This window comes from Python bivittatus, unplaced genomic scaffold, assembly GCF_059951505.1.
Source record: "Python bivittatus isolate LINGU-HERP-01145 unplaced genomic scaffold, Pbiv_v1 ctg000350_np1212, whole genome shotgun sequence".
Taxonomy (NCBI): domain Eukaryota; kingdom Metazoa; phylum Chordata; class Lepidosauria; order Squamata; family Pythonidae; genus Python; species Python bivittatus.
Genome location: NW_028277074.1, coordinates 30773752 through 30796919, shown reverse-complemented (window position 1 = coordinate 30796919; position 23168 = coordinate 30773752). Strand labels below are relative to the sequence as shown.

Genomic DNA, 23168 nt, shown 5'->3' with positions numbered 1-23168 from the left:
CCAAAGGTATTTATGCAAAATATTGAGTCCTTGATAGGACTCAATATGCAAAATTGATGCAAAATATTGCTCCTTTGATAGAAGTAACTTAGCTATAAAATTCAGTCAGTAATCCAAGTTAGACAGCTAGTTTACATTATACAATTTGAAATTGGTACTGCCAATCCACCCCGTTCTTTCAGGTCTTAGGCTAATCCCATTTTTTATTTGACTAAAGTTAGTTATTTGCCTCTGCCACTCATTTAATACCTTGTCTATAATTCCTATCGGAATCATTTGTAGTAGGACATTAAGCTTTGGTAAAATATTCATCTTTACTGTTGCTATTTTTCCTAGCTAGGAGAGTTTTAGTTTTCTCCATCTTAAAATGCCTGCCATTATGTTTTTCCAGGTCTGTCTGTATAATACAGTCCTTATATTCTTGCATATTTCAGCAGGTGGCAGCACATTGCTGACCTTGGTTGGGCTTGGAAGCTAAGAGAGATGGGCCTGGCTAATACTTATCTAGGAGACTACCAGTGAATTCAAGGGTTGTTGTTAGATTGTGAAGTTGAAAAAATCACAGAAGAAGGTAATGGCAAACCTCTTTCATGGTGTTCCTAACAAAATTGCAGGAATTGAATCAAATGGGAGTAAAGTATCTTTACTTTTATATTTCTGTGGATTGATGATATGCAGTAATGCATATAGGCCTGCTATAAACTCATCACAGAAATGTTTTATAGGTTATGTTTTCATGGACTACACTGTTCATCAAATTCATAGAATGTAGTGACATCTAATAATAAATAGATTTGCTAATCTTGAAGTTGCCAAAGAGTTGCTTTTTTTTTTTGCAATAGATTAATGTAATTACTTTTCTAGAAATGCATTTTGGAAGCATAAGAGTTCTATAAACTGTTCAAAGCAACTTTTATATCTTTGATTTAATAAGTTTAGAATTGTTTAATAAATTTAAATGTTTGGATTTCTTATATTGTTCATAAAATTGTAAAAGCCATAAAAATATAATGCTTCCATGTTCTTTCTTAAGTAGTGGATTTCAGTACATTCTGAAATTCTTAGCTTTGCCAGAAATTTAAATAGGTATATATTCATAATAACTATCACAGGAAATAGTTCAAACACGTTTCCACAACTGGAACAAAACAACTGGATACATGGAAACTTATCACTACTGTCCATCTAAGTAGTATCTATAATTTACTATGGGCCCTTAATAGCTTTTAAAATGTATTAAAATTGATTTTAATATTTTAAAATGCTCTAAAACAAGTTACTTGCTAAATTCACTGTTTATTTTTGAGTGGGAAAGCATTAACTACTGCCTATTTACAGCGACAGATTGCCTTTCTGAGTTTTACTTTCTCAGGTAGCCCCTACCCTAGAATACATCAATAGACCTTCTTGGGAAAAGGATTTCCTACAATGGAGAAAATGATGTATTCCTAAATTTTTGTTATACAGAGAACACACTGTTACTGGGCCATTGTGGGTGGTCAAGGTTAGCTTCTGAGGCCTAATCCTAACTACATTTACTTCCAAAAAGTAGTCTCAGCAGTGCATCCTTACTTTTAGAGATAATCTCCCTATCCCAGACATATATGTCTGGAGACATTATGTTGCCCTTCCATATCTCATTATCTGCTAGAATGCTTGCTTCCTGCAATGCAAATGCTTAATAACTTCTTATGGAAGCTCAAACATAACTAATAGAGAACAAAGAACAGAGCAGACTGTTATCCTTTCTACCTTTTAAGGAACATCATTTCCTTTAATAGAGAATGTATATCCAAAATTATGCTAGTGAAAATGGATGAAGTCTCATTTTAAGACATGCTAGGCAGTAAAGAAGGGATGCTTTATTCTATATGCAGCTGGCTTCTTTATATGTACTGCTCCAATGGATAAATTACTGAGGAAATGCAGATTTTTCTCCTAAGGTAACTCTCCCAACTCATATGTGCTGAACTGTTTGAAAGTAACATCAGGCATTTTATATACACAGTTTCACTAGAATCTCTGGAAAACAAGAGTGTGAACTGTGATATCCTTTTCCAATGAACATTGAGCAGGCTTTTTAAAAATTAATGTGAAAATCTGTGCCTAAACAAATTCATTTATTTTAATCATAAAAAGGCAAATTAATAGACAAGGATTAAGTTCTGTGGCAAATCTAACAAAGGCTAGAGGAAAGTGCCATTTTATAGGGCTGGATGGGCTTTTGTTGAAAAAGCCGGGCTGCAGAAACATACGATAATCCCAAATTCTCTCTCTGAATGCAGCAGGCACAATTATTGCTTTGTAACCCACATTCTTGTAATACAGAAAACAAACACAGAGCTAACACAGATTAGGTCCTTTTTATATTTCTATTCAGACTACAAAGCAGGGTTAGGCTGTAACCTCATAAGGCACTGAGCTCCAGAGGGGCAAAAAGGAAAAAGGAAAAAAGAAAGTATCCTTTGTCTTTTACTTACCAGTCGAGGCTGAGGGCATGTGTGCTCTATCTCCTCCATGGTTTCTGAAGGAAGCTCATTAGAAAGGGATTTTGGGATACCTGTTTCTGACTCAGCATTAGTTGCAAGCACTGGCATGGCCAGTGAATGCTTCTTGTGGTGATGCCCTTTCTGCTATTCTCTTCTCAGCCAGATAGTGTTTTCTCATGTAATTCTCTCTCCCCTCCGCCTTCTCCCCCTTCTCTTCTTTTCATTCCCTTGAGAAATTAAAGGTTTTTCTTTCAAGGAGAAGCCAAGAGGCAAGGCCTCAGTTTATCACTATAACAACCAGCTAGCAGCAGAGCAGTTGGTACATGATACAGTATTCTAATTTGCATGATGCATTCTGGTTGGTTACTGTCATCATAGTACCACTTTGACTGAAGTAGGTGACATATGCTGGGAGGCAGGTTGATATGAATGCCTTGTTCCCTTTATTTGGTGCTTTCCTGCTAAGCCTCACGTGAACTTACACATTTGGTAATATTCTTCACATATTTATTACTATGCATTTATTTCATTTTGCATTTTTCTCCCTGGTTTTCTCTAAAGAAAAAGACACATACTGGGATCTTAAAGGACTGAATTGCTCTAACTTTTAAATTCTATTTCTGTATTTAAAAATAAATATACATTTTGAGCATAATGGAAAGCCCACAGACCTTTGAGAAGAAATATGGAGAACAATATTGAGCTAATATAGATCTGGATTTAACAAAACTGGGTGAGTTATGGAGAACTCAGAAATTCAGTTCAGACATGTCAGAATAATACATACTTTCCACACTATTATTTCAAGCTTGCGTTCCTGTTCACAAACAACAACTGTGTTCTGGTGCTGAAGGGACAGCTCCTCTTATTAGTAGTGTACATACATGTCTTTATGTAAGGCAATGAGCAAATACTGCTGACTTCTGTAAACTAGTGGTAAACATAACTGACTATATGTATATGTATATATATATATACATTTTTAAACATAAGATTTTTAAAAAGGAAAATAAAAATGAATACAAACTAATATAAAGTAAGAAAAAGAAAGAAATCAAAGAGAAAGCTAGGAGTGCATAAAAGGAAAAAAGTAAAAAAAAATAGAAAAGAAGAAAGATACAAAGACGTAGCTTACAATCTTCTTTACAGCAGTTATAACTACAATTATAATTTTACCTCTTACTCTATAGTTACAACGTAACTCTTTCTATAATCTATCCTGTCTAATCGTCAAAGCCATATATTGTAAGGCCTTCTCTGCATCTAAGAAGATTAATACAGCTTGTTTTTCATTTTGTTGCTCCAAATATTCCAAAACGTCCAACGCATTTCTAACATTGTCCTTTAATTGTCTGTTAGGTAAAAATCCACATTGATCTTCATGAATAAATTCTTATTTTTAGTGTATCACCTAGAATCGTTGTGAATTTGTAGTAATGACTTGTAGTCATTATTCAATAATGATATCAGCCTACAGTTTCTTGTTAAAGTCAAATCTTGTCCCCAGTGCTATATTGGCCTCTTTCCAACTCTCTGGCCTCTTTCTTCCCTGTAGGATAGAGTTCATCATGTTTTGTAAAGTTTGTAAAAGTTCATCCTCAAAACATTTATAATAAGAACCTGATAATCTATCTGGTCCAGGTACCTTTCCTAGTTTAAACTTTTTTATAGCTTCAGAAACTTCCTTTATTGTTATAGGTCTATTCATAATCTGTTTCTGTTCCTCTGTAATTTTTGATAATTTTTGTTTTTTAGATATTTATCTATTTTCTCTAGAGAGATGTCACTTCCATTATACAAATTGGAATAATATTGATAAAATGCTTTTTGTATATCTCCATTGTCCATTAATACAACATCTCCCTCTTGTAATTTCAATATTATTTTCTTTTCTTTTTCTTTTCATAATTTATATGCTAGCCACTTCCCTGGTTACCTGCAAACTCTTTTTTTGCTTTACATAATTCATTTTTATTTCCATTTCTCTTACTGTTAACATAGATCATTGTTATTGTAAAAGCTTAATTTGTTGTGAAATACTTATCTTCTCTGGAAATTTCTTTAATTCTTCTTTTCTCTTTATTTCATGCAAAATAGCTTGTGTTTTCTCTTGACTCTTTTTTTTAAGTTCACTGTTGTACTGTATAAAATAACCTTTAAAAGCTTTACTTGCATCCGAAACCATTCTTAAATCAGTGCCTTTACCTAAATTATTTAAAAAAACCTCTTTTAATTTCTTTTTACAATCCTCCACTATTGCTTCTTTCTGTAGCAACATTTTGTTTAATCTTCATTTAAAGTATTAGATTTTCTTTTATAAACCAAGCTCACAGGATTATGATCTGAAAAGTCTTTGGTAATATATCTACTTTAAAAACCTTAGTAGCCAAGTTCTTTGAAGTTCAAATCATGTCTATTCTTGAAAAGGATCTATGTCTTTCAGAAAAGTAGACACATTCTCTTGAATTGCCATTTTTCTGTCTCCAAATATCAACCAGCCCTAAATTGTCCATCAAATCAAATAAAACTTTTGGTAATTTGCCTTCAGTGATTTTAATATTTTTCTCAGAAGTTCTGTCCAGTTGTGGGGAGATCACTCTATTCCAATCCCTCATCAAACACCAATTTTCATAAGAGAAACCTATTAATCTCTTCATAAGTCTTTTTATGTAATAATGTTTATTAAAGTTTACAGATACAAAGATAAAAAACTAATACAAACTAAGAAAAATATAAAAAGAAAAAGAAAAAATGCAGAGAAAAGAAAAAAATTAAAAAACAAAAGAAAAAATTAGTAAAGAAAAAAGAGATATATAAAGAAATTATTTCCCCTTCATCAAGATATGCACAATTTCAGTAACTTATCACCTTCTCTGATACTACAACATAAGATCTCTTTTTCCCATATGTCATCTCTTATCTATAAACAAATTTTAAAGCCTTGTCATTCAGTCCTAATAATCAAATTAACCAACTTTATATTCCTTTACTTTACTTTTAACACAGTAACTTATCACTTTCTCTGAAAATACAAAAGATTTCTTCTTCCCATATATTATCTCTTATCTATAAATAAATCTTTAAAGCCTTATCATTCAGTCCTGGTCAAGAAAATCTATTAAGAGCTATCAGAAATAACAACATATATATTTTAACCTTGATCAAATAAACCAACTTTATATTCCTTCCCTTTGCTTTTAAGAATTTTTATCTTTAGTGTCCCAAAAGTTTATTTCTTTTCATTTTCTCTTAATGTCTTCTCAGAAACTCTTTTATAAGTTTAACATGTCTCTTTTGTAAATCCAAGATAAGAAAGTTATCCAAATCACTCTTCTGGTTTATTATTTGTATGTCCCTTTTAATTATTAAGACATCAGCCGGTTTCATTTGTAAATCCAGTGTAACATCTTTTTCTATATCATTCTTGTAACGTATTATTTTTAGATCCACATTTGAAGCAGCCTCAGTCTGTCCTGTCCTATCATTTCTTTTAAATCCATTTTTATGATAGCAATCATAAAAATAACTTCTGAGCGCATTGTTCTCAAATATCCTTGAATTCTTCCAAAATTAGAATATTTTGCTCCATTCTGTATTAGTGGGTCTCTTCTCCTTTAAGTAAAATCTTCAGTTCTTTCTGGTTCCCTCTAGTGTCCAACCTTCAAAGTCCCATTTTATATTTTTTTGTAATCAACAACATTTTCCCATGGGAAGATTTCTTACACTTACTTTCAAATCTTCATATATATATTTTTATAGAATTTTAAACAACCCACAGGAAGGATTCTTGTAATTAATTTCAAAATCTTATTTCAAATCCATCTGGCCCCTTAGTCCATTTATAACTTTCCGAAATCAATGTTCTAATCACACTTTTGCTGTTTATTCCAAAATAAGAATTTTTAAAGTCCTTACACTTGCATGAAACTTCTTTTGCCAAGGATTGAAGGAAACTCCCCTAGTGTAATGAAATTTGCCTTTCAGAAGGTTCTTAATATTCAAAAAGCCATTAACAAGCAATTTCCAGAAGTGATTAAGAAGGGAAGTATATGAACCCAGTGTCCTTTTGAATGCACCAAATCATGGCTTGGGCAAAGGTGGCTTTTCCTCGGCTCTCAGAGCATTAAAACCTGCCAGAGACCACTGTCTTATGGTCTCCTTGTGGGGATACACTGTATGGAGTGCTTGTGGGCAATCCCAAGTGCTCTCCATGTCTGGAGAGGAATTCTGAGGAGCTGATCTGTTCATGGGCTCCTTGTTCCACTGCAGTCATGGGCTCCATTTTCAGTGGAGCTGTCTTCAGTCCATCATTGCTTCCCCAGAAGAAATTGTTAATAAAACAATACTTTGTCCTCATTTGGGGCATAAATTCCCAGTATCAAAGTCTTAGTTCTGTGCATATTAACTTCTACTACAACAAATCTACCATGTTCATCAGTCAGTACAAGTTCTGGTTTTAGTTGGAGATTTATATACAAAGCAACTCCATTTCTTTTCTTTTCTTTTTTTGTTCCTGCTGAAATAAATTCTTCATCCAAATTTTTATAAATCAAGTATTTTATGTCCTTTTTTCCTAACGTGTCTCTTGCAGGGAAATTATATCTTGTTTTAATTTTTTCGAATAATGATTATTTTTTCCCTTTGAGGAGCATTTATAATCCATAATCAAGCCAAAAATTTTGAAAAATTGATACCTGTAGTGCCTAGATCACTATCATCCCTTTCAATTTCCTGTTGCACCTGTTGGAGTTTTTGTGTAGTTTCCTCCTCCATTTGAATCTCCTTCAATTTCTCTTTGAATTTTTCTAGAAATTCCCTTGCCTTCTGGACAGAATTCCATCAAAACCTCTGCTGTTTAAAAGCAAAAATCACACCTTCCAGTTTGTCCCATTTAAATGGGATCTTTTTCTGCTCTAATCTCTCAGTCAAAAAAGAATACTCTTTTTTCTTACACAAAATTCTAATAGGAATTTCTTTAAGAATAATTATATCTGTATTATCAATCTTCAGTCTTGTATTAAAATGCTGCTGCAAAACTTGATCTCTTGTCTTCTTCCTGACAAAGTGCACCAAGACATCGCTTAGAACATTTCTTATTCGTGCAAATCTTGTATTTATTCCATATACCTTATCAGTTTCTGCCTCTGAATCCTCCTCATCCCAATCCAAAAAAATTGCTAAGACTTTAATAATCTTTTCCCTAATATCTTCACCAGAATCTTCTGGGATTGGTCTAAATCTCAAACAAAATCCCTTCTCTCAATTCCAACAGAGCCAGATTATCTAGTTCTCTTTCCAACCCTCTAACTATCACTTCTTACTCTTCAAAATTTCCGCTTTGTCATTAATTTGTTTTACATCTCCAGACACTTGTTTTACAGAGCTTTCCATCTTCTTAACTTCTTTCATTTCCTCTTTCACCTTTAGAAGTCTTTCATCCATTCTTTTTTCAAAAGCTGTCAATTTAGTGTCAAGTGATTCAGCTAACTTACTGCCCTGTTGCTCAAACATTTTCTGAAACAAATCTGGTGTAATTCCTCTCTCTGCAGGTTGCTCTAGTGATCCTCCCCCCCCCACCATTCTTGCTGCTTTTCTGGTGGTTGCCATTATGATATTACAATCCAAAAATGAAAGTGTCTCAAACAAAGGAAAAAGAAAAGGCAAGCTTCCCCTTTTTTTCTGTTATGTCTTCCTGTGCCTTTAATACTTTTGTCTCAAGTGGCACTCCGTAGTTACAGTCAGCATCACAGTCATAATCTCCATAGTTACAGTCAGCATCGCAGTCTGGTTTATATTACCTTTATCTTTTGTTTGTAAAATCCACCAACTGTCTGCACTTTTTAATAGTAAACAAAAAAACATTCTCATGAAGGTCCGGTTCATTTGTCTAATTTAATTCCAATTTGTTCAAAAGCACTTTCACCAAAAAATAGTCTTTCAAAACAACTTTATCCATCTTAAATTTTCTTATATTGACATCTGGTTAAGCTTTTTGCCAAAAGTTTTTAAATCTTTAAAACTTTTTTTTCTTTATTCCTTTGAAATCCAGAAAAAATAACAACTCACCAATTGGAGTTTCTTATCCTGCCACTCAGAAAATCTCTCTTTAGCTGAAAATTAGTTACATCCAAAAGTGGGTAACCAATGAGGCTTGTGCTAACCTTATGTCCATATAGGCTGCATTACGGCTTGATTGAAATCCCTCAACTCCCAGCCACTCAGCTCACAAGCTGACTGCAAAAACCTCAATTCCTGCAGTCTACTCATGAGGAGCAGCTGTCCAGAGTGCAAGTGGGTGATCTCACAATCTCTCCTTTTTCCAGAGAGACCTCACTGGCCAGAATTTGCCATCTGGCCACCGATCTCTGCTGCAACGCTGTTCCCTGCTCCTTCAGGGATGTCTAGTTCACCATGAATCCTCACTGGAAGCCAAACATTTCAACACAACTGACATTTCCAAGTAGAAATGTTAAAGATCTTTGTCTAAGTTCACATAGCATTGTTTAAACATGGTTAAATATGATATTTGGGGAACTGCAAAAAAACCAAATTGTTGAATGTATTTTTTCTAACTAGTCTGTTACCAGCAGAAGTATACAGGGAGAAAAGAAAAAGGTACTGGAAAAGTTAATTTCAATACAGATTATGATCTGGAGATATAACGACCAGTTATTCATTTGATTTTTGTGTTTTGATTAACACTGCAATCTTAGGCAAACTATGTAAGAGTAATTTTATTGACCTCATGTTCACTTCTGAACAAAAATGCCTATAATAAAGGGCTTATGCACACACACACACAACAAAGAACAACAAAAATCCTACCCACAAAATATGTATTTGTTCCAGAGTAGTTAAGCAGTTCTATGACAACAAAATCAAGATCATTATATTCAAAATGGCAATATTTTGCTGCTGGGAAAATGCATTTTCCTCCACAATTAAATATAATTGATAACATTATTATTTATATCATACTTTGGAAAATTACATACGTACATCCCATCAAGCTGTTCCCTTTTGATGTAGGCAAAGTTATGCAAACAAAGGAAATGAGGAAGAAATAATAAGCCAAAGGAACTGAGGCATGAAATAAGAAAAAGAGAAATATAGCTAAATCTAGTTCACTACATCCATCCACTATTTCTTACACTGACTTTTGTTCTTTAAACTTCTCATTTCTTTCTGTTCAGAATCTAGTGATTCCACCCAGCCATAATTTTCTTGGTCTCCACTTTCCTCTAGACAAGAGGAGGCATGCCTTGGGGACATGGAGAAATTCCAATGAAGGTATGAGTATGTAAAATTTTTAGAACATATATATTCGTATGTATATATACATATGTATACATGCGTATATGTATGTGTGTGTGTGTGAACTGACATTCTGAAATGACCACTCAATGCTATGCTTTATTGGATGACACAGGTTCTAGTATCATGAAAAAGTATGTGTGTGTGTGTGTGTATATGTCTGCTTTTTCCCCAGCATACATAACTATATATAGTTTAGTTATGCATTGCCTCATTCACCTTTTATCTCTAAGTTATAAAGCCCCAAACAGGAAAACTTTTGCTCATACGGAAATGGCTGGGCCTCATGTTTAGTTTGGTTGGCCAATTGGTCCCTTCTTCAAGAGTAACAAGATCATTTTTGAAACACAGTGATCAGAACTATAGACAGCATTCCAGGTTTGGTTACATCATAAAGTTGTAAAGTAAAACCATTACAATTCTGTCAATTTTAATTTCAGTTCTTTTCTGAATGATGGCTGATGCAGAATTTTCTACCATTTTCTACCATTTTCACAATGAGCTGATATTTTAAATGAGCTATACCCCAAAGCCACAGGATCCCTTTTCCGGACAGTCACGCTATCAGTTTATACATGAAAATAAGATTTTTATTGTTAAGAATGCTCTAATATGCTTCACTTTATACAATGGAGGTAGATTCCACAAAGAAGAGAGGCCAAATGCTCTCTTCCAGTAATTATTAATTAGAATATCCAAATTCAATTGGAAATCCAAAACTTCTATTCATTGCTCAGAGCAAAGCTATTGATTCTATCTGTCTGTCTGTCTGTCTATCTTAGAATTCAATCCCTCTTCACATTTTTACTGCAAGATAAAGCACGCACAAACTCTCTGTTGTGTACATGGCTTTTTCAGGGGGTTTCCTAGGAAAATGCCCAGTCCTTATGAAATACTTCCTCTGGAGGTGAACTCCTATTTCTAGACCCAGAGCTTTTCTTTCTGCATCTCATTACTTTATATGCTCAGATAGAACTTCACATGTCTTGAAACATCCATGATTATATTTAGGCAATGATCATCCAGTAGTAATGCCCTGTGGACTGTACAGGCAACTGCCTGAGTCCTACCCAAGAAGTCTTGAGGAACCATACATGGTTACATGACTGGGGCCATAGATGTTTTGTATTTGTCACTCAGGCTCCAAGGAAGTTACATTTTCAGAGGTAATAAAATAAAGTATGGCCAAGTAAAAAAATGTTGGACACTTTGGTAAGATTTCAGGGGGTTTTGTGTCAGATAGACACAAACTGCATCTCTTTAGCTTCCCTCTCTTGCTTCTATTCATGGTTTCCCACTTGAGTTAGTTATAAACTGTGGCAGACATTTAGAGTTTGAAGTGACTCTATAGTTATTCCAAACAGAACAGTTGGCATTTGGCCTCATACTGGGATACATGAACAGATCAGATTTCACTTTGTGTTTCCTAAAATGCCTCTCCCACATATTCCTTTTTATAAAATGCTTTATCTGAAGTAACTGGCCAGCACCTTTATAATTCAATTACAGGTTCATTAATAAGGTCTGTTCAGTCATCAGATAATATTACAGGACAGACTTATGACATCAGAGATAAATCATATTGTTTGGGTGGGCAAAACAATGGCCTTCTTGATGTGGTTGGTTTTCATTTATCTCCACACTCTATTAAAAACTATGAAATTAAAACAGGAGGAAAAACAAATGTAAGATCTTGCCTGACAAGAAAGCAGGAGGCATAACTATCTTCTCTGAAAATAAATTTGAACCCCACATTCCTATTTGAGTACCTAATTTTATGAGTAAAGAAGTACAGACAGAAGTTTGTTGATGCAGAACAATCCACCATATTCTCACAGGAAGAGTAAACTTAGAATACTCCTTCTAAAAGCATCAGAGGACTGTAGAAGCAAGTGGCCACTCTTCACCTGATAAAGCAGATGAAGATTTATGAGATTAAAGAATGAAGATGCTACTACAGAAACTGATACAGGAAGCAAGTATATGACCAAATCACCTCAACATAATTTTTGCAGCTCCCATTCATTGTTGATGATACCTTGTCTTATTTTACCACATACTTTTTAAGTAACACACTTCCACTGCATTCACATTGCTTTTATGTTTCTCCCAATATACCCAGCTCTTACTTCTATAAAACAAACTGGGCAAAAGCATGCTCTTATACACATTTGCTTTTTTCAACAAACATTCATACTACCCCTACCTTTCTACCAGCATTTGCACACTTTACTTTTTAATCTATTTTTAAATCCAGTAATCCAAGCACTTGCTGTTCCAGCCCATCACCCACCTATTTTAGCTGATTGTGCAATTCCAGCATTACCGTATGCCGAATATGTAGTTATTATGTCTACTACACAGGTGGGAATGAGAAAAGCAATTAGGGCGCTGGCTTTATTCTGTACAGAACAAAAGCTATCAATAAACTTTCAGAGAAGCAAAGTTTTAGTGTTTGCCCGACTTTATCATAAAATTCACAAATGGCAAATAAATGAGACTCAAATTGGGCAGATGCACACCTATAAATATCTTGCAGTGCAGTTCCACGCTTCTCTATCCTGGAATGCTTTTTTTTTTTTAACAGGGCAAGTGTTGCACAATGTACCTCTACAGCTATTTTAAGATTTTACCACTCAAAAGGAGCCCATTATATCCCTGCAGCTTGCAAGGTTTTTCAAGCTAAGGTAGTCTCTCAGCTTCTTTATGGCTCCCAAGTTTGCTCTTTTGCAAAGTTTAACATTCTTGAAACTATTCAAAGTAAGTTTATTACAGCCATACTGATGGTTCCAAAAAGTATCAAAAATGGCATCTTATGTGTACAGACAGGTATAGTCTCGTTGGATGCTACAGCATGGTTTCTTCTTATTACCTTTTGACTAAAATTAATTCCTCTTCCAATATGTTTGGCTCCATTAGTACTTAGAGATTGTTTTAAATCATTTTAGAACATTTCATTATTATTTACTGGGCTTCTCTATGGAAAGTTTGTGTTCATTAGATTTTGATAATGCTAGAACTGCCTTCAAACAACAAATTCGGGATTTTTAAAAAAAAAATCCATTTAATCATGTCCGATTCTCGGAGACTGCCTGGACAAGTCCCTGCAGTTTTCTTGCCGAGGTTTTTCAAAAGTGATTTGCCATTGCTTCCTTCCTTAGGCTGAGAGAAAGTAATTAGCCCAAGGTCACCTAGCTGGCTGTGTGCCTAGGTGGGACTAGAACTCACAGTCTCCCAGTTTCTAGCCTGATGTCTTAACCACTACACCAAACTGGCTCTCAAACAATGAATTTGGAATACAGATCTCAAAACAAATTTTAGCAAGGTGTCACACCCCGATATTCATCACATTCTTCCAAAAGGGTTTGCTCCAACCTCCTATTTATCATCCATTACAATTCTGAAATTTTGTAAGGCCTTCATTTTAGCCAGGCTGAATGCATTACCCTCAGCAGTCCTTTTTGGACGTTTTAAGAGTACTCCTATGTATCTTCAGTTATGTCCATATATAGAAGTATGTAACAGTTCTACTATTAGGTATTTTATTGTATCTGGCCTTGAGGCTATAATAAACTGATTTGATTTGATTTGGACACTTTATCTTACTCCATGCTCAATGTTAAACCATATGCTGAGGATTCCATTTATTCTTATGTATGCTCTTCTCCCACCATACACTGCACATTCAGTATATTCCCTACTATATTCAGCAAACAACCTTCGGCTCCATATTTACATAAAACTTATTCACTTTATCATACTCTTTATCTACATTAACAAACATAAATTAACTTCCTATTTAACTTTGATATATTTCAAAGACTTGCTAAAAAGCAAAAATCTGCACACTTCCCAGATAGCATAAAACCATACAGCTTCCCAAAATTTTGCTCAGTTACCTCTTGCACCCTTTCAGTCAGAATTCAGCCAAACAATCTTCGCAGGCATGCTTAACAAACTAATCGCCTGTACTTCTTGTCTTCACTCTTATTTATTTGTCACATTTACATCCCACTGCAATCCAAGGACTCTCAGAAGTTTCCAAGATAGGAAAAAATAATTAAAACATCTACAGAACATTAAACATAAGAAATTAAATCTAAACCATTAAAACATAAACCAATAAATCATTTCAACAATAATCACAAAAATAAAAGCAAAAAATAAGAATTAAAGATGGCACAAGTCATAAACTTAACTGGAGCACTCTCTGAAAGAGCTCCATTTTTACCATCTTTCTAAATGTTATCACTGAGGGGCTAGTCTGATCTCCCTTGAGTGACCGTCCCAGAGCACTGGCACTTCCATTGAAAAATGGTGCCTCTTGCCTTTGGTTCCCTTCACTTCCCAGAAGTGTGGAACTACAAGAAGCTCCTCCATAGATGAACTGGTAGATCAGACCAGTTCAGGCTGGAACAGGCAGTCTTGTAGGTACTCAGGTACCAAGTCATAAAGGGCTTTGTAGGTCAAAACAAGCATTTTAAATTGAACATAAACCAACAGCAACCAATGCAGGGCCTGCAACGTTAGTGTTATATATTCCCACCATCAGCTTTAGTTGCAATTGGAGTACCAGCTGAAGTTGGACAAAGGGCCCTCTACCATGGCTTCTACTAGCTGCTTGAGCAGGAGCCATGAGTCCAGAAACATCCCCAAATCCTAAATCTGCTGCTTCAAAGGTACTGCAAGCTTTTCCAGTGATAATACTGACATCAACTCCATCTTCCTTCAATTTCAGCCTGTTTTCTCCATGAAGAAGCCAGAACGGGTAGTAATCCAAGCCACTGATGTCGGAGAACAATCTAGACATAACCCACTGCACTTTGTGTATATAACCTATAGAATATATATCTATATCTATGTCTATATTATATCAATAATTTTAAAGATGGAAGTTTACTATCTTTATTTAATTTGCAGTATTGCCTTACAACTTATTTTGGTCCCTTGCAAGGTGCCATGACTTCAAATATTCTTTAGAGGTTCTTTGCTGTATGAGGTGTAGTAGAAACTTGCATTAAGGTAATCTCCATATATATCACACATACACACCACACAGTAAGACATTTTAGAGTGTCTTCAAGTATGTGTCATATAATAACTTATAAATATATAATAAATAAGCTTTAAGGATAATTATCTGGTTTAATAATTTGGTAATGATATAGTATTTATTACATAAAAATGAAAGAACCACTCACCTTTCGGTGACATAGATAGGCATTTGATGCAGCTTCTTCTATCTTGCATTTCTGACGGCCTACCATTGCTGCTAATGTGCTTTAAGTCCCTTTGCATGCACGCTTTTCATTTACAAACTGAACAAATATAATTCTTCTTTTCTTTTTCTACTTCATAAAAGTGGACAAAGGTTTTGCCAAGTTGTACATTATGACTGTCCCAATAAAGTTTAAAGATCATGTCAGCATAACTTGCTGGAGATAAGACTATTTGCAAATAGGATAACTGAAACTGCTGATTGGTTTTCTTTTTTTCAAGTCTATATGCCTATATGAAAAAGATCCATTTAGATTTCACTGGAGCTGTGGATCAGAAAAACTAACATGCTTATTTGAAATTTCAGCATAGGAAGTAATGAGATTTGCACATATTTAGGACCAAACACTAAGATAAAAGACTTTTAATTTCCACTGAAGCAATAACAGAAAATGTTTGCGTAGCACAAAGCATTGTATTTCAATGCAGATGTGTTAAAATGTATTTGTTATTCAGTTTTGTTATACAATCCTAGTGATTTAAAAAAATTAAAAAGTGATGTGATCATAATAGGATGTAAAGACTAATGCAGCAGTACATACATACATACATACATATGAAGTTGAAGTCTTAAGCACACTTTTTGGGGAGTAAGAAACCCAGTGAATTTAGTGAGATGTTTTAATAAGTTTGATAAGTCATAAATAGGACAAGCCCATCCAGAGTGGAGTGTAAAACTTATTCCTGGTAATGAATATGCTGGTTCTGTTCCTACTACATGCTGAACCACAAACCAGCCATCCACAATTCAGTCTAGAATGTTGTGCTAATCCAACCAGCATGGATTGTTTATGACTTAATTTATTATGCAAACTCAGAAAATTAAGCTAGTTGAGCAAACCATTGTTAAGTATGTCATGCCAACATGAGTTTGGAGTTCAACATTATCAGGTAAACCACACATTCTTCCTAAGTTTAAGTTCTGCCTAGAAAGCCAAGATGGTTTAATAGATAAGAGTGTAAGTTTAGGTTGTGAAATTAGTGATCATGGCTTGTGCATGCCAACTCTGTGCCTTAATTTCTCATTATATAAATGAGGCTAATTCAGTAATACACAATAGAAATGATTAATAATAGCAAATATATATAGTAACCATACATAACAAAAAGACTGATGGGGGTTGTAATAAATGCTATGTGATTTATTTTATACATTTTTACTAAATTCTTTGGAACAGCTTACAGTATTTTAAAAACACTGTAAGCCAAATCCAAACCAATATAAAGGTAAAATTGATTCAAGTAAAAACAGAATGACAACAGAGAAAAATCGCAAATTTAAGTTTAAATGCGCATTTAAAAGGATTACAGTAAAAGAGTGAAAGGCCAGAGATGTATAATAGGCGACAATATATAGTATTTACAAATCTCGCACTTTCCTTTTAGCATTAAGAGACGTGAATTTAGCCCGCGAGCGGGAGGGGGGACAATTTAAAAGGGCAGACTGAAAGTGGCAAGGATACAGTTTTATCATTTGCAGTATTGCCTCTGAATAATATATTGAAATTCAGAGCCCATGTCTGACAATAAACAATTCGTACTTGTCAATTTCTTTGCTCCTGCCCCTATCTAAATAAACTCTTCTTCTATTGGTTTATGGCGACTCAGGAGCTCCATTCCTTTATTCCCTCTCCTCAGCCGTCCGTGTCACTTCCCAAGACATCTGGAATGTAGAAAACTATGTAGAAACGAACGATAGACAGTTTTCCGTAACACTCCCGCGCCCGCTTTCCCCTCTCCAGAAACAGCCTGCTCACCCACACTCGCGCTTCCTCTTCCACCCTGAAGCGGAATAGGAAAGACGGATATCTCAGTCTGGTTTCTAATTGGCTGTTCGGCCGGCCGGGGCACTTGGGTTTCTTTTCTCGCGCCACTTTCAGGCGCTTTGGCGCGAGAGCGTGAAGTTGAGATCTGGTTTGGGAGGGAGCGGTGAGCCGCGCTTGTAATTCCCCCCCTTCGCTATGGAGCTGAGCGAGCGCCTGCATAACAGGGTTGACGACGATTGCCATGGAGGTTAGCGTGGCTGCGGGATGTGGGATGGGGTGGTGGTGGAGGAAAGGCTCAAACTGGGTGATTGCTAGCAAAGGACAGAGAGATGGTTGGTAGAAGAGGATGGAGGGTCTAGGCGGGGTTGGGGGGACATACGCTGAATCCCGAAAGGAAGAGAGCAACGGAATAGCAGCAGCAGCAGCAGCAGCGAAAAAAACGTTTTGAATCTGGATTTTGGATAAATAAGGGAGGTGGCTCTGGTGCAAGCCTCATTGCTGATATCTCTCTATTGAACGGATCAACAGTCCCTTTTAGTACCTCAGTTGTAATCACATGCAATGCTGCTGAGAATAAGCCGCACTGTTTTCATGGAAGCTTGCTTCTAGGAAAGAGGGTGTAACACTGAAATCTTTTTTAAAAAATGCAGTTAGGAATTTCTGTGACATAAACCCAATTTCTAAAATTTCTCAAACCTTTTCTGTTTGATGCTCCATGAGTAGTGCAACTCCATGAATACTTATGTGGGCTTACTGTAACTCTTACTGACAATTGTGATGCTTATTCTCAAAGTAAAGCCTCTGAGAACTCAGCCTTTGGGAATTACATAACATGTCTGTGAAGTTTTCTTGACAATAATAAGGAAGTGGTTTTCCATTACTTTCTTCTGACATGTTTTTTCAATTTCCCAGTCAATTATCTTGGTATTTCTTTGTCTTCCATCCAAGTATTAACCAGGTCTGACTCTGCTCTGCTTTTCAGGCCAAAATTGGCTAGGTGCTGTCATCTAGCTAGACACTTATTGTCAAGTGATTGCACAAAAGTATGCATTCTTTAATTCTGCTTTTCTCCTAGTGACTCCTTTGCTAATTTTCTCATTGAAGACTCAGGTTACAAGTTTGTTATTTTCATTTGAATGAGAGCTTCTTAGGAAGTTCAAGATGCATTAGAAATTATATTGCTACAGTTGCAGTATATGGATGAAAATGACATGTTTTCAAGACATAACATTTTGAGATGAAGCTAGGTATTGTCCAGGTGGTAGGCGAATCTACTGGTAGACAAGGACTACTGTTATAGCTGGACCAGTCATGCTCATAGACTTATTATGAAGGAAGCATGATATAAGAAAATGTTGCAGCTAGTTTCTTCTAATCTTCAAGTCCACAGAATTTCCCTCTTCTTCAGTTAAAGAAAGTGTTTGGATTGAAAGCATTTTAATTTAGAAGAAGGAGAAGTAGGCAATAACTGGGTGAGATTTTTATGAATTTGAGGAACTACTAAGGCAAAGAATGAGATGCCATTATCCTTAGAATCATAGAGCAATAATGTATTTGAGGATAATCTAATCTAATTCCCATTTGATGTAAGGTTCTTTACAACATCCTTGACAGACAGGTGTCCTGTCTCTGCTTACATACCTCCAATGAAAGACAGACCATCATCTCTTTAAGCTTTCTACTCCACTGCTAAACAGTTCTCCCTGTTCATGCCCTCCTGTTTAGCTGAACTTTTGTTCCTTACATCTCACATTCATTTATTCTAGCTCTGCCTTCTAGAGCAACAGAGAACAACTCTATGTTTTAAAGGCAATCTTCCTGATATTTGAATGCTGTTACATTTTTCCAAATTCAGTATGTCCAGCTTTTTCATTGTTATTCAGAGGACTTGGTATCAACCTGTGCATTGTCCTTGTTATTCTTCAGTAGATGTGCTTTAGTTTAACAGTGATAAACCATGTGTAGAACTAGATGGTGTACTCCAAGTGTAACTTAAACAGGACATGGCTGACATAGTACTTGTGCTAAGAAATTGCAAGATCGCATAAATAGCTGTCGAGCATTGCAGTGCCACATTCAATTTATGATTATTTTTGAAACCTAGATTTTTTCACATGTACTGCTTCCACATCAATGTCCTCATTTTATATTATTTCCTTTTGTATTTAAATGCAAAATGGCTTTTCTCATTAACAGATGTTATAAGCATCCTATCTACACCTTATCTGTATCACTGTTAAAACCATTGAACAGCACAGGACAGAGTTCTGTGGCACTCCACCTGACTCCTCTTTCTACCTAAAAGTTGGGAATAATAGCCAAACTCCAAGCCTGTCCTGTAGTAACTGCAGCTAACCACAATGATGAAAATATTATGATGTGCATAGTGATATCACAATGCAAACCTTGTCTTTTCATTTTTGTTGATCACAAGTTGTATGTCATAGGACTGTATAGTGACATTATGACAGATATTCATCACTTGCCCATCTGTGGGCACCTATGGCCTATCTCATTCTGCAAATGCCTTCTGGCTATTCTCAAGGAATTGCTTTAAGATGGCTTTAGCTTCTTGAAAATGCTCAAGGATGGGTGAAGACCCATGCACTGGGGAATAAAGGCACTCATACCCACAACTATTGAGCTATCTTCTACCAACCATATTAGTAGACTATAATATATCCCAAGCTTCATATTTAAAATCTACTGATAGATAGATAGATAGATAGATAGATAGATAGATAGATAGATAGATAGATAGATAATGGTTCAAATAAAGAATTTGGACTGATGCTGTTAATCTCCCTCTGTCATTAGCTGCTTTCTGTCATGTTGAATACATTTATTTTTGCATTCTTAATCACCTAGTGTCCTGTCTCAAATGCTGTTGGTATCATTCACCATTGTCTGCAATTTTGGGATATTTTAATTGTGGGTTCCTTGCATAAAGCTAGCTCTTGATATTTGTTCCAAGTGTTCTCTGCACTGTTCCCCTGAAAGGAAAGCCAAATGAAGAAACTAGCATGATGGACTGTGGCAGTGTCTGTATGGAAGCACAAACCAATATACCCTATTTTAGATCTTGCAGGCTTGTACAAAAGAAATTCTGAAAAAGTGCAAAAAGTATTATGTTAATATATTTAACTGCAAAATATATATTTAATAAGAGTTGACACCAAAGATTCATTAATACTTTGAAACATTGAAATACTTCCTTTTATAGGGCATTCTCCTTTTTTTAATTTAAGATTTGGTATTATTTGGTACTATTGTATGCAGAAGCAGTCTTCTCAATATTTTTTGTTTGTTTTTCTATGAGATAAGCATACTGTATAATTAAAACAAAGTTACACATGTTTGTGCCCAGAATTTTGCTTATATTTCCTTTGTAATTTCAACAGGGGGAATTGTAATGGAGAGATATTTATCTTTCATTGATACTGGCATTTGTTTACTGATTATCATCAAAGAGTTTACTTCTTGTGTGTGTGTCTGTTAGGCAGTTATACTCCCACATTCTGTTTGTAATATTTGTTATCAATTATTGTGTTTTTCAGAAACAACAAATTCTGCAAACTTTGCATCTTCACGTTTGCGTCGTGAGAAAAAATCTAAAAAAGGACGGCAGGAAGCTCTGGAACGTTTGAAGAAGGCAAAGGCTGGTGAGAAAATAAAATATGAGGTAACTAAAAAGTTGTTCTAATTTCAGTTTTTATTTTTTTACCAAAATAGGGAAGTAATTTCCATGTTGTTCTGTGAGTTTGTGTGCATGTGCACACACACATTTGTGTATCAGAATTTATCTACGTTTATTTATTAACCCAGTTTAATGAATTGATTAGTACTCTTTAAGATGGATCACAGCACCCATTTCCACAACCACTATAGTCTGATCATGCTGCCAAGAATGGTGGGACTCATAGTCCAATATATGTGAAGAATGCTAGGTAAGAGAAGGTAGTACTATGCGTAGTTCTCCTCTTGTTTGCATGTAGAAATTTAAATGTATAAAAACATAAAGACGCCCTGTAAACATCATCTTGACTCCTGGTGATTGCATCCACACAGTTTTCCTGGCAGTGTTGGCTGGCACCTTCTTCTTAGCTATTTTTTCAATATATCAGTTTGGACAATAAACCTGGAATTCCAAGATGGTCCCATATCCAGATACTAACCATGTTGACTCTACTTAATTTCTGAGATCACCTAAGGTCAGGAAGTTGCTGTAGCCTGATTAGGCATATCTATTTAAATAAATATCCCAATAATACCAGAATATCAGAATCTTACTTTTTATTCCTTGTTTTTTTTTTAAAAAAAACCTCTAGAGCTGTAATTATTTTCTTGTTGTAGGTTGAGGAATTTACAGGTGTTTATGATGAAATTGATGAAGAACAATATTCTAAGATTGTCAGAGAACGCCAGGATGATGACTGGATTGTGGATGATGGTTTGTAAAATTGATTTCTTACCTTTGGGCTGACACTAAAACTATGCTTTTCCATTGATTTTCTGGCAATGTGGTTTAAATAAACTTTGTTATTTTAAAAAACAATCATAAGTTTTATAAAATTTGCCTGAATTTTTTGTGTGCAAAGAAACTAAAGCAAAACTAATAAATATTAATTGGTAGCATTAACTGAGTTGTTTTTTTCTGACAATGAATTGAACTTGATTTGTTTAATACTGCACGATTCTGTGATTCTGGATGCTGTTCAGATAATTTGGCTGTAATATTAGGGACAGAAGTAAAACTTTCTCAGAACAGGTGTAGCAAGAGATCAATTGTCATCAGAAACTGGGTTTTTTGTAGAAGTGTAGAATAAGTGAGTATTTCTTGAAATAAGACATCTAGTATAGAGGAAAAAAATGTAACCATGTAAAACAGATTTCAATAAAGAAAATGCTTAGACATGGATGTTAAATTTGCAGGAGTAAGATATCCAGCTTTTCCTGATCATGTGGCTTGATTTTTATAGCTGGTTGTGCTGCTGTAGCTAAAAAAGGTTTATGTTATTGGTTTGTTAGGATTTCATCTACCAAGTCCTTTGTGGGGATATGTCTACATTTTAAGATGGTTAAGAGAAAGGAAATCATTTTTTTTTGGTATTACTTATTTTAAAATGTCAAAAATACGAGAAATGTCAAGAATTAGAAACAAGTTGGTTTTCATTTGTGAGGGTGAGCCTATAAACATGTACTACAAAAACCAGTTATATTAAATTTATATCAACAAGCAAGTTGAAGAAAATATAGTTTATTTGGATAGTGAAGAATAGGTAGCCTGCCCAATTTTTTTCATTTCATTTAAAATGATTTTTAATCATTTATTTTGATTACTGCTGCATTTATATCTTATGTTTTCTATAGGAGTTTAGCATCTTATAATAGTATGTAGTATTTCCTTTTTAATTTTACCTTTACAGCAAGCCTGTGACATAGGCTGAGGGATAGTGATTAGTCCAAGGTTACCTAGGGAATTGGAACATGGGTCTCCTTAGAATTGTTCCAACTGCCTAACCACTATCCCAGCCAGTCTGCCCGGTGTTTATGGAAGATAGCAGTTGTAGTTCAGCAGCATTTGGAAAGCCACAGGTTGTTGTTCCTGATTTAAATATGCTTGTTACAAAATGATGGAAAAATCAAGTGAACCTGGATTAATTTCCTGCCTAAGTACAATTTTTAATGCAAAATATAAATATAGCTACTTGGTTGTAAAGGGTGACATTTTTTTCCATAGATGGGGTTGGTTATGTAGAAGATGGTAGGGAGATTTTTGATGAAGACTTAGAAGATGACGTTCTTCATTCTGATAAGAAACGTGAGTACATTTTTTTCAGCAAGTTTCTCCAATGTATGTTGAAAGGAATACTGTGTATAAGTATGCCTTATTTGTTTAAGAAGCATGAAGTGTTTTTCTCCCCCCGCTTTGATCATGACAGCAGTGATTCCCCTTGTGTGCCTTGAAATACTTTGTTTTGATAAATGGAATGGTTGAGATTTCCATTTTATTAACATTCAAGACAATTTATTTGACATTGATCTGGTTCAGACTCATATCCTTCTGTTATGGTGCAGCTATGACAACATATCTAAAATGTTTTTTTGCCAGTTAAACCTGGACAAAGTGTTAATTGTCAACTATAGATTGTTAAAATAATCCAACTTAAAATATACAGGTGGTCCTCATTTAACGAGCACACATTCAGCGATCATTGGAACTTATGACAGCGCTAAATGAGTGGTAGTTATGACCGATCCTCATACTTACAGCCAGCACAGTGTCCAATGGTCACATGATTGTGATTTGCAACCTTCCCTG

The 23168-nt window shown here is 35.0% G+C and overlaps 2 protein-coding genes across 9 annotated transcripts in view; one reads left to right on the top strand and one right to left on the bottom strand.

The window, feature by feature from the left end:
• PCYT1B (phosphate cytidylyltransferase 1B, choline) overlaps positions 1-16878 on the bottom strand; it is a 41438-nt gene extending 24560 nt beyond the window's left edge. For 3 of the 7 annotated variants that reach the window (XM_015889049.3, XM_088144815.1, XM_025170393.2), the window contains exons 1-3: positions 16838-16878; positions 16445-16743; positions 15005-15346 (exon numbers count right to left, since the gene is read on the bottom strand). In XM_015889049.3, coding sequence (XP_015744535.1) covers positions 15005-15070 — 66 coding nt within the window. In that variant the 5' untranslated portion in view covers positions 15071-15346; positions 16445-16743; positions 16838-16878. The other 4 variants (XM_088144816.1, XM_088144817.1, XM_015889047.3 and 1 more) reach the window with 4 other exon arrangements.
• Positions 16879-16909: 31 nt separating this feature from the next.
• The window catches only part of POLA1 (DNA polymerase alpha 1, catalytic subunit), a 226880-nt gene continuing 220621 nt past the window's right edge, over positions 16910-23168 (top strand). Inside the window, exons 1-4 of one of the 2 annotated variants that reach the window (XM_088144812.1) lie at positions 16910-17093; positions 20404-20528; positions 21200-21296; positions 22587-22667. In XM_088144812.1, the coding sequence (XP_088000938.1) occupies positions 17042-17093; positions 20404-20528; positions 21200-21296; positions 22587-22667 (355 nt within the window). In that variant the 5' untranslated portion in view covers positions 16910-17041. The remainder of the gene's footprint in view (positions 17094-20403; positions 20529-21199; positions 21297-22586; positions 22668-23168) is intronic. The other variant, XM_007421223.4, reaches the window with a different exon arrangement.